Source organism: Ammospiza caudacuta, chromosome 29, assembly GCF_027887145.1.
Source record: "Ammospiza caudacuta isolate bAmmCau1 chromosome 29, bAmmCau1.pri, whole genome shotgun sequence".
Classification (NCBI taxonomy): Eukaryota; Metazoa; Chordata; class Aves; order Passeriformes; family Passerellidae; genus Ammospiza; species Ammospiza caudacuta.
In genome coordinates, this window is record NC_080621.1 from 1572559 (window position 1) to 1584642 (window position 12084).

General features: G+C 59.7%; 1 protein-coding gene across 1 annotated transcript in view; it reads right to left on the reverse strand.

Annotated features, from left to right (window-relative positions):
* The window catches only part of VAV1 (vav guanine nucleotide exchange factor 1), an 80927-nt gene extending 77204 nt beyond the window's left edge, over nt 1–3723 (reverse strand). The window contains exons 1-2 of the mRNA XM_058821415.1: nt 3520–3723; nt 567–683 (exon numbers count right to left, since the gene is read on the reverse strand). Of these exons, the coding sequence (XP_058677398.1) occupies nt 567–683; nt 3520–3723 (321 nt within the window). The remainder of the gene's footprint in view (nt 1–566; nt 684–3519) is intronic.
* Nucleotides 3724–12084: the final 8361 nt, after the last annotated feature.

Here is a 12084-nt window from a genome sequence, read left to right on the forward strand (position 1 = left end):
AGACGGACCCCAGGGTGGACAGACGGACGCCGGGGTGGACAGCCGGACCCCAGGGTGGACAGCCAGACCCTGGGGTGGACAGATGGACCCCAGGGTGGACAGCCGGACACCGGGGTGGACAGACAGACGCCAGGGTGGACAGACGGACGCCGGGGTGGACAGACAGACGCCGGGGTGGACAGACGGACCGCAGTTCCCCCCCCCAGGACAGCCAGACCCTGGGGTGGACAGCCAGATGCCAGGGTGGACAGACAGACCCTGGGGTGGACAGCTGGACGCTGGGGTGGACAGACAGACCCCAGGGTGGACAGCCAGATGCCGGGGTGGACAGACAGACCCCAGGGTGGACAGCCGGACGCCGGGGTGGACAGACGGACCCTGGGGTGGACAGACGGACCCTGAGCCCACCCCTCAGGACAGCCGGACACCGGGGTGGACAGACAGACCCCAGGGTGGACAGACGGACGCCGGGATGGACAGACAGACCCCAGGGTGGACAGACGGACGCCGGGGTGGACAGCCGGACCCCAGTCTCCCCCCCCAGGACAGCCGGAGCCCGGTCCCACCTTGCCGAAGTCCTGGACGTCGAAGAGGTCGAAGGCGCCGAAGAGCCGGTGCTTGGGCAGCCCGAACTTGTCGGCGCAGGCCGTCAGGAAGGTGCGGATGTTCCTCAGGCACAGGAACTGCGGTGGCGGCACCGGTGTCACCATCGCCGGCGTCACCGGCGTCACCTCCGTCATCGCTGGCACCCCCCGTTGTCGCCGTCAAAGTCGGGGTGTTTGTGTCTCCGTGGTTGTCGCCACCGTTGTCACCGATGGTGACGTCATCCCTGTCACCGATGTCGTCACCGTCGCTGTCACCCCCCGTGGACGTTGTCACCAGCATCGTCATCGTCGTCGTCATTGTCACTCTGTCAATGATTGTCCCTGTCCTTGTCACCCGTTTGGCGCCATCGCCACCACCAGCATTGTCATTGTCACCCCGTCAGCATCACCACCAACGGTGGCAGTGGCACTGCCACCATCTCTGTCACCAACGTTGTCATTGTCACCCCCGTGGACATTGCCACCATCATTGTCACTGATACCATCAATGACCCCATCATTGTCACCACCATTGTCCCCATCAATGTCCCCATCACTGTCCCCATGGTGTCACTCACTGGTGACATCTGCGGCCGGGGACAGATGTCCCACGGTGGCACCGTCATTGTCCCCATGATGTCACTCACCTGTGACATCTGCGGCCGGGGACAGATGTCCCTTGGTGGCACCATCTCTGTCCCCATCACTGTCCCCATCACTGTCCCCATGGTGTCACTCACTGGTGACATCTGCAGCCGGGGACAGATGTCCCGCGGTGGCACCACCATTGTCCCCATCAATGTCCCCATCACTGTCCCCATGGTGTCACTCACCTGTGACATCTGCGGCCGGGGACAGATGTCCCCATCAATGTCCCCATCACTGTCCCCATCAATGTCCCCACGGTGTCACTCACCTGTGACATCTGTGGCCGGGGACAGATGTCCCTGGGTGGCACTGTCAATGTCCCCATGGTGTCACTCACCTGTGACATCTGCGGCCAGGGACAGATGTCCCCATCAATGTCCCCATCACTGTCCCCGCCATTGTCCCCAGGGTGTCACTCACCTGTGACATCTGCGGCCAGGGACAGATGTCCCGCGGTGGCACCGCCATTGTCCCCACGGTGTCACTCACCTGTGACATCTGTGGCCGGGGACAGATGTCCCCATCACTGTCCCCATCACTGTCCCCATGGTGTCACTCACCTGTGACATCTGCGGCCGGGGACAGATGTCCCGCGGTGGCACCGCCATTGTCCCCAGGGTGTCACTCACCTGTGACATCTGCGGCCGGGGACAGATGTCCCCATCAATGTCCCCATCAATGTCCCCATCAATGTCCCCATGGTGTCACTCACCTGTGACATCTGCGGCCGGGGACAGATGTCCCACGGTGGCACTGTCAATGTCCCCATGGTGTCACTCACCTGTGACATCTGCGGCCAGGGACAGATGTCCCGCGGTGGCACCGCCATTGTCCCCAGGGTGTCACTCACCTGTGACATCTGCGGCCAGGGACAGATGTCCCCATCACTGTCCCCATCAATGTCCCCAGGGTGTCACTCACCTGTGACATCTGCGGCCAGGGACAGATGTCCCCATCAATGTCCCCATCAATGTCCCCATCACTGTCCCCATGGTGTCACTCACCTGTGACATCTGCGGCCAGGGACAGATGTCCCCATCACTGTCCCCGCCATTGTCCCCAGGGTGTCACTCACCTGTGACATCTGCGGCCGGGGACAGATGTCCCGCAGTGGCACCGCCATTGTCCCCATCAATGTCCCCAGGGTGTCACTCACCTGTGACATCTGCGGCCGGGGACAGATGTCCCCATCACTGTCCCCATCAATGTCCCCATGGTGTCACTCACCTGTGACATCTGCGGCCGGGGACAGATGTCCCGCAGTGGCACCGCCATTGTCCCCATCAATGTCCCCAGGGTGTCACTCACCTGTGACATCTGCGGCCGGGGACAGATGTCCCCATCAATGTCCCCATCACTGTCCCCATCAATGTCCCCACGGTGTCACTCACCTGTGACATCTGTGGCCGGGGACAGATGTCCCTGGGTGGCACTGTCAATGTCCCCATGGTGTCACTCACCTGTGACATCTGCGGCCAGGGACAGATGTCCCGCGGTGGCACCGCCATTGTCCCCATGGTGTCACTCACCTGTGACATCTGCGGCCAGGGACAGATGTCCCGCAGTGGCACCGCCATTGTCCCCATCAATGTCCCCAGGGTGTCACTCACCTGTGACATCTGCGGCCGGGGACAGATGTCCCCATCAATGTCCCCATCACTGTCCCCATCAATGTCCCCATGGTGTCACTCACCTGTGACATCTGCGGCCGGGGACAGATGTCCCGCAGTGGCACCGCCATTGTCCCCATCAATGTCCCCAGGGTGTCACTCACCTGTGACATCTGTGGCCGGGGACAGATGTCCCCATCACTGTCCCCATCAATGTCCCCATGGTGTCACTCACCTGTGACATCTGCGGCCGGGGACAGATGTCCCGCAGTGGCACCGCCATTGTCCCCATCAATGTCCCCAGGGTGTCACTCACCTGTGACATCTGCGGCCGGGGACAGATGTCCCCATCAATGTCCCCATCAATGTCCCCATCAATGTCCCCATGGTGTCACTCACCTGTGACATCTGTGGCCGGGGACAGATGTCCCGCGGTGGCACCGCCATTGTCCCCAGGGTGTCACTCACCTGTGACATCTGCGGCCAGGGACAGATGTCCCGCGGTGGCACCGCCATTGTCCCCAGGGTGTCACTCACCTGTGACATCTGTGGCCGGGGACAGATGTCCCCATCACTGTCCCCATCAATGTCCCCATGGTGTCACTCACCTGTGACATCTGCGGCCGGGGACAGATGTCCCGCGGTGGCACTGTCAATGTCCCCATGGTGTCACTCACCTGTGACATCTGCGGCCGGGGACAGATGTCCCGCGGTGGCACGGCGCGCGGCAGCAGCGCGTTGAGCAGGTGGCACAGCAGGACGCCGTCGCGCAGCGCCTGCGCCAGGTCCCACACCTGCCCCCCGGGGCTGCTGGCGCGGTGCCCCGCGGGCAGGACGCGCGCGGCCACCAGCCAGAGCGCGCACTGCCGCCACGCCTCCATGGGGACACCGCGGGGACACGCGGGGCGGAGTGACGGAGGTGGCTCCTGGTGCGGTGGGCTTGTGTGGAGGAACTTCGGTGGAGGTGGGTCCTGGTGGGGTGAACTTCAATGCAGGAGCTGGTGGAGATGGATCGGATGAAGTTTTGTGGAGGAACTTCAGTGGAGGTGGGTCCTGGTGGGGTGAAGTTCTGTGGAGGAACTTCGGTGGAGGTGGGTCCTGGTGGGTGAACTTCAATGGACGTTGGTCCTGGTGGGGTGGATTTCTGTGGAAGAACTTCAATGGAGGTTGGTCCTGCTGGGATGGACTTGTGTGGAGGAACTTCAGTGGAGGTGGGTCCTGGTTGGATGAACTTCAATGGATGAACTTCAATGGAGGTGGATCCTGGTGGGATGAACTTCTGTGGAGGTGGATCTTAGTGGATGAACTTCAATGGAAGAACTTCAGTGGAGGTGGATCTTGGTGGATGAACTTCAATGGAGGTTGGTCCTGCTGGGATGGACTTGTGTGGAGGAACTTCAGTGGAGGTGGGTCCTGGTTGGATGAACTTCAATGGATGAACTTCAATGGAGGTGGATCCTGGTGGGATGAACTTCAGTGGAAGAACTTCAGTGGAGGTGGATCTTGGTGGATGAACTTCAATGGAGGTTGGTCCTGCTGGAATGAACTTCAATGGAAGAACTTCAATGGAGGTGGATCCTGGTGGGATGAACTTCAATGGAAGAACTTCAGTGGAGGTGGGTCCTGGTGGGAATGAACTTCAATGGAGGAACTTCAATGGAGGTGGGCCCTGGTGGATGAACTTCAATGGAGGAACTTCAGTAGAGGTGGGTCCTGGTGGGATGAACTTCAATGGAGGAACTTCAGTAGAGGTGGGTCCTGGTGGGATGAACTTGTGTGGAGGAACTTCGGTGGAGGTGGGCCCTGGTGGGGTGAAGTTCTGTGGAGGTGGGTCCTGGTGGGATGGGCTTGTGTGGAGGAGCTGGTGGAGATGGATCGGATGAAGTTTTGTGGATGAACCGACGGAGGTGGGTCCTGCTGGGATGGACTTGTGTGGAGGAACTTCGGTGGAGGTGGGCCCTGGTGGATGAACTTCAATGGAAGAACTTCAATGGAGGTGGATCCTGGTTGGAAGAACTTTAATGGAAGGACTTCAATGGAGGTGGGTCCTGGTGGGATGAACTTCTGTGGAGGAACTTCAGTGGAGGTGGATCTTGGTGGGATGAACTTCTGTGGAGGAGCTGGTGGAGATGGATAGGATGAAGTTTTGTGGGGGAACTTCAATGGAGGTGGGTCCTGCTGGGATGGACTTGTGTGGAGGAACCGATGGAGGTGGGTCCTGGTGGGATGAACTTCAATGGAAGAACTTCAATGGAGGTGGGTCCTGGTGGGGTGAGCTTCTGTGGAGGAACTTCAATGGAGGTGGGTCCTGGTGGGATGAACTTCAATGGAAGAAATTCAATGGAGGTGGGTCCTGGTGGGATGAACTTCTGTGGAGGTGGGCCCCGCTGGGATGAGACCCTGGTGGAGATGGGATCCTGGAGGAGGTGAAATCCTGGAGGAGGTGAAATCCCAATGGAGATGGGATCCTGGTGGAGATGGGATCCTGATGGAGATGGGATCCTGATGGAGATGAAATCCCAATGGAGGTGGGATCCTGGTGGAGATGGGATCCTGGTGGAGATGGGATCCTGGTGGAGATGGGATCCCAATGGAGATGAAATCCCAATGGAGATGGGATCCTGGTGGAGATGGGATCCCAATGGAGATGGGATCCTGGTGGAGATGGGATCCTGGTGGAGATGAAGATCCTGGTGGAGATGGGATCCCAATGGAGATGGGATCCCAATGGAGATGGGATCCTGGTGGAGATGAAGATCCTGGTGGAGATGGGATCCTGGTGGAGGTGAGATCCTGGTACAGATGAGATCCTGATGGAGATGAAGATCCTGGTGGAGATGAGACCCCAGTGGAGGTGAGATCAGTGGAGATGGGATCCTGGTGGAGATGGGATCCAGGTGTCACTCTCCTGTCCAGGGCAGCCCCAGCTGAGGACACCCCAGGACACCCCAGGACACACCAGGACACCTCTGGACACCCCAGGACACCCCAGGACACCCCAGGACACCCCTGGAGACCTCTGGACACTCCTGGACACCTCTGGAGACCTCTGGACACCTCTGGACACCCCTGGACACCTCTGGAGACCTCTGGACACCCCAGGACACCCCAGGACACACCTGGACACCTCTGGACACCCCTGGAGACCTCTGGACACCTCTGGACACCCCTGGACACGTCTGGATGACCACAGGACACCTCTGGACACCTCTGGACACTCCAGGACACCCCAGGACACCCCTGGACACCTCTGGACACCCCTGGACACGCCAGGACACACCTGGACACCTCTGGACACTCCTGGACACCTCTGGACATGTCTGGACACCCCCTGGACACTCCTGGACACCCCCTGGACATCTCTGGACACATCTGGACACACCTGGACACCTCTGGACACCTCTGGATGACCACAGGACACCCCTGGACACACCTGGACACCCCTGGAGACCTCTGGACACCTCTGGACACTCCAGGACACCCCAGGACACCTCTGGACACCTCTGGAGACCTCTGGAGACCTCTGGACACCTCTGGACACCTCTGGACACCTCTGGAGACCTCTGGACACCTCTGGACACCTCTGGACACCCCTGGACACTCCTGGACACCTCTGGACACCCCAGGACACCCCAGGACACTCCTGGAGACCTCTGGACACCTCTGGACACTCCAGGACACCCCTGGAGACCTCTGGACACCTCTGGACACCTCTGGACACCCCTGGACACTCCTGGACACCTCTGGACACCTCTGGCCACCTCTGGACACCCCTGGACACGTCTGGATGACCACAGGACACCTCTGGACACCTCTGGACACTCCAGGACACCCCTGGACACCCCTGGACACATCTGGACACCCCTGGACACCTCTGATTGACCACAGGACACCCCAGGACACCCCTGGACACCTCTGGACACCCCTGGACACGCCAGGACACACCTGGACACCTCTGGACACTCCTGGACACCTCTGGACATGTCTGGACACCCCCTGGACACTCCTGGACACCCCCTGGACATCTCTGGACACATCTGGACACACCTGGACACCTCTGGACACCTCTGGATGACCACAGGACACCCCTGGACACACCTGGACACCCCTGGAGACCTCTGGACACCTCTGGACACTCCAGGACACCCCAGGACACCTCTGGACACCTCTGGAGACCTCTGGACACCCCTGGACACTCCTGGACACCTCTGGACACCTCTGGACACCCCAGGACACACCTGGACACCTCTGGACACCTCTGGAGGACCCCAGGACCCCCCAGGACACACCTGGACACTCCTGGAGACCTCTGGACACCTCTGGACACCTCTGGACACCCCTGGACACTCCTGGACACCTCTGGACACCTCTGGCCACCTCTGGACACCCCTGGACACGTCTGGATGACCACAGGACACCTCTGGACACCTCTGGACACTCCAGGACACCCCTGGACACCCCTGGACACATCTGGACACCCCTGGACACCTCTGATTGACCACAGGACACCCCAGGACACCCCTGGAGACCTCTGGACACTCCTGGACACCTCTGGACACCCCAGGACACATCTGGACACACCTGGACACCTCTGGACACCTCTGGAGGACCCCAGGACCCCCCAGGACCAACCTGAGCTGGCGCAGCCCCCGCTGGGGCCTCCTGCAGCCTCGGGAGGTTCCTCGCGCGCAGCAAAGGAGGAACCGGAGGCGCCGCGGGGCCACCGCGGGTGACGAGTGACAAACGGCGCCGCCGGCGCCACCGCCGCGTCCCCGCGCTCCCCGCGGCCCCGGTGGAGCTCCTGCGCTGGGGGTGGTGGCCCTGGTGGTGGTGGTGGCTCTGGTGGTGGCCCTGGTGGTGGCCCTGGTGGAGCTCCTGATCTGGTGGTGGCCCTGGTGGTGGTGGTGGCCCTGGGGTCACAGCCCGGATGTGACACCGGGGACAATGGAGGTGGCGCCTGCGCCCCGGAGGTGACGCAGGAGGAGGTGACACAGGAGGTGGCACAGGAGGTGGCACAGGAGGAGGTGGCACAGGAGGAGGTGACACAGGAGGTGGCACAGGAGGTGACACAGGAGGAGGTGACACAGGAGGAGGTGACACAGGAGGTGACACAGGAGATGACACAGGAGGTGGCACAGGAGGTGGTGACACAGGAGGTGACACAGGAGGTGGCACAGGAGGTGGTGACACAGGCGGTGACACAGGAGGTGGCACAGGAGGAGGTGGCACAGGAGGTGGCACAGGAGGTGGCACAGGAGGAGGTGGCACAGGAGATGACACAGGAGGTGACACAGGAGGTGGTGACACAGGAGGAGGTGACACAGGAGGTGACACAGGAGGTGGCACAGGAGGTGACACAGGAGATGACACAGGAGGAGGTGGCACAGGAGAAGGTGACACAGGAGGTGACACAGGAGGTGGCACAGGAGGAGGTGACACAGGAGGAGGTGACACAGGAGGTGACACAGGAGGTGACACAGGAGGAGGTGACACAGGAGGTGACACAGGAGGTGGCACAGGAGGTGACACAGGAGATGACACAGGAGGAGGTGGCACAGGAGAAGGTGACACAGGAGGTGACACAGGAGGTGACACAGGAGGAGGTGACACAGGAGGTGACACAGGAGATGACACAGGAGGAGGTGACACAGGAGGTGGCACAGGAGGTGACACAGGAGCTGGTGACACAGGAGGAGGTGACACAGGAGGTGACACACAGGACGTGGCCTCCTGTCCCAGCCGTGCTGGTGGTGGCACCAGCGGGGAGGAGCCGCCACCAGGGGTTGGTGGCCTCGAGGGGGGACGTGGGACACGGGGGGGACACCTGGGCCTTGCAGAGGGGGCGGGGCCACAGGTGGGTCCTGGTGGGATGGGTGTGGTGGCCCACGAGGTCCAGGAGGTCCAGGAGGTCCAGGAGACCTGGACATGGTGGAGATGAGTTCAGGTGGTCTGGACATGGTGGTCCAGGAGGTCCAAATGAGGTCCAGGAGGTCAAGGTGGGCTGGACATGGTGGCCCAAGGGGTCCAGGTGGCCTGGATGTGCTGGCCCAGGAGGTCCAGGAGGTCCAGGAGACCTGGACATGGTGGACCAGGAGAGGTTCAGGTGGGCTGGACATGGTGGACCAAGGGGTCCAGGTGGGCTGGATGTGGTGGAGGTGGGTTCAGGTGGTCTCGACGTGGTGGTCAAGGAGGTCCAGGTGACCTGGAAATGGTGGCCCATGGAGTCCAGGAGAGGTCCAGGTGGGCTGGACATGGTGGAGATGGGTCCAGGTGGTCTGGACATGGTGGCCCAGGAGGTCCAGGAGGTCCAGGAGGTCCAGGAGGTCCAGGAGGTCCAGGAGGTCCAGGAGGTCCAGAAGGTCCAGGAGACCTGGACATGGTGGTCCAGGAGGGTCCTGGTGGGCCGGACATGGAAGTCCAGGTGACCTGGGCGTGGAGGACCAGGAGAGGTCCAGGTGGTCAGGACGTGGGGGAGGTGGGTCCAGGTGACTTGGTGGACCAGGAGGTGCAGGTGGGCTGGACAGGACGGACCAGGAGGTCCAAGAGAGGTCCAGGTGGGCTGGACATGGTGGAGATGGGTCCAGGTGGGCTGGGTGTGGTGGCCCAGGAGGTCCAGGAGGTCCAGGAGACCTGGACACGGTGGACCAGGAGAGGTCCAGGTGGGCTGGACATGGTGGAGATGGGTCCAGGTGGGCTGGATGTGGTGGTCCAGGAGGTCCAGGAGACCTCCAGGTGGGTCCAGGTGGGCTGGACATGGTGGAGATGGGTCCAGGAGACCTGGACATGGTGGAGATGAGTTCAGGTGGTCTGGACATGGTGGTCCAGGAGGTCCAGGAGGTCCAGGAGGTCCAGGAGGTCCAGGAGGTCCAGGAGACCCGGACATGGTGGCCCAAGGGGTCCAGGTGGGCTGGATGTGGTGGCCCAGGAGGTCCAGGAGAGGTTCATAACAGGCAGGGACCCCAAACTTTGCATGCCCAACCCTACACCCAAATTCTGCACCCCAAATTCTGCACCCCAAACCCTGCACGCCAAATTCTGCACCCCAAATTCTGCACCCCAAATTCTGTATCCCGAACTCTGCACCCCAAATTTCCCACCCCAAGCTCTTCACCCCAAATTTCCCGTCCCAAATTTCTGCACCCCAAATTTGCCAACCCGAAACCCCACACCCAAATTCTGCACCCCAAATTTCCAAACTCTGCACCCCAAATTCTGCCCCCCAAATTTCCCAACCCAAACCCCACACCAAAAATTCTGCACCCCAAATTCTGCCCCCCAAATTTCCCAACGCAAACCCCACACCAAAAATTCTGCACCCCAAATTCTGCACCCCAAATTTCCCAACTCAAGTTCTGCGGCCCAAATTTCCCAACCCGAATTCTGCACCCCAAATTTCCCGCCCCAAATTCTGCACCCCGAATTCTGCACCATAATTCTGCACCCCAAATTTCTCAACCCAAATTTCCCACCCCAAACCCCGCACCCAAATTCTGCACCCCAAACCCTGAACCCCAAATTCTGCACCCCACATTTCTCACTCCAAATTCTGCACCCCAAATTTCCCACCCCAAACCCCGCACCCCAAATTCTGCACCCCAAATTTCCCACCCCAAATTCTGCACCCCAAAACCTGCACCCCACATTTCTCACCCCAAATTTCTCAACCCAAATTTCTCACCCCAAACCCTGCACCCCACATTTCTCACCCCAAATTTCTCAACCCAAATTTCCCACCCCAAACCCCGCACCCCAAATTCTGCACCCCAAACCCTGCACCCCAAATTTCCCACCCCGAACTCTGAACCCCAAGTTCTGCACCCCAAATTCTGCACCCCAAATTTCCCACCCCAAACCCTGCACCAAAAATTCTGCACCCCAAATATCTCAACCCAAATTTTGCACCATAAATTTCCCAACCCAAATTCTGCACCCCAAATTCTGCACCCCAAATTTCCCACTCCAAACGCTGCACCCCGAATTCTGCACCCCGAATTCTGCGGCCCAAATTTCCCACCCCGAATTCTGCACCCCGAATTCTGCACCTCAAATTTCCCACCGCAAATTCTGCACCCCAAATTTCCCACCCCAAACCCTGCACCCCAAATTTCCCACCCCAAATTCTGCACCCCAAATTCTGCACCCCAAAACCTGCACCCCAAATTTCCCACCCCAAACCCTGCACCCCAAATTTCCCACCCCAAATTCTGCACCCCAAATTTCCCAACTCAAGTTCTGCACCCCAAATTTCCCACCCCGAACCCTGCACCCCAAATTCTGCACCCCAAATTCTGCACCCCAAATTTCCCACCCCAAATTCTGCACCCCAAACCCTGCACCCCACATTTCTCACCCCAAATTTCTCAACCCAAATTTCCCACCCCAAACCCCGCACCAAAAATTCTGCACCCCAAACCCTGCACCCCAAATTCTGCACCCCACATTTCTCACTCCAAATTTCCCAACCCAAACCCTGCACCCCAAATTTCCCACCCCAAATTCTGCACCTCAAATTTCCCACCCCAAACCCTGCACCCCAAATTCTGCAGCTGAAATTCTGCACCCCAAATTTCCCACCCCAAACCCGGCACCCCAAATTCTGCACCCCGAATTCTGCGCCTCAAATTTCCCACCCCAAATTCTGCACCCCACATTTCTCACCCCAAATTTCTCAACCCAAACCCCACACCCAAATTCTGCACCCCAAATTTCACACCCCAAACCCTGCACCCCAAACCCTGCACCCCAAACCCTGCACCCCAAATTTCCCAACTCAAGTTCTGCACCCCAAATTCCCCAACCCGAATTCTGCACCCCAAATTTCCCACCCCAAACCCCACACCCACACCCAAATTCTTCACCCCAAATTCTGCACCCCAAACCCTGCACCCCAAATTTCCCAACCCGAATTCTGCACCTCAAATTTCCCACCCCAAACCCCACACCCAAATTCTGCACCCCAAACCCTGCACCCCAAATTCTGCACCCCAAATATCTCAACCCAAATTTTGCACCCCAAATTTCCCAACCCGAATTCTGCACCCCAAATTCTGTGCCCCAAAATTCCCACCCCAAACCCCACATCCAAATTCTGCACCCCAAACACTGCACCCCAAATTTCCCACCCCAAATTCTGCACGCCAAACTCGGCACCCCAAATTCTGCACCCCAAATTTCCCACCCCAAATCCCTCACCCCAAACCCTGCATCCTACATTTCTCACCCCAAATTTCCCACCCCAAATT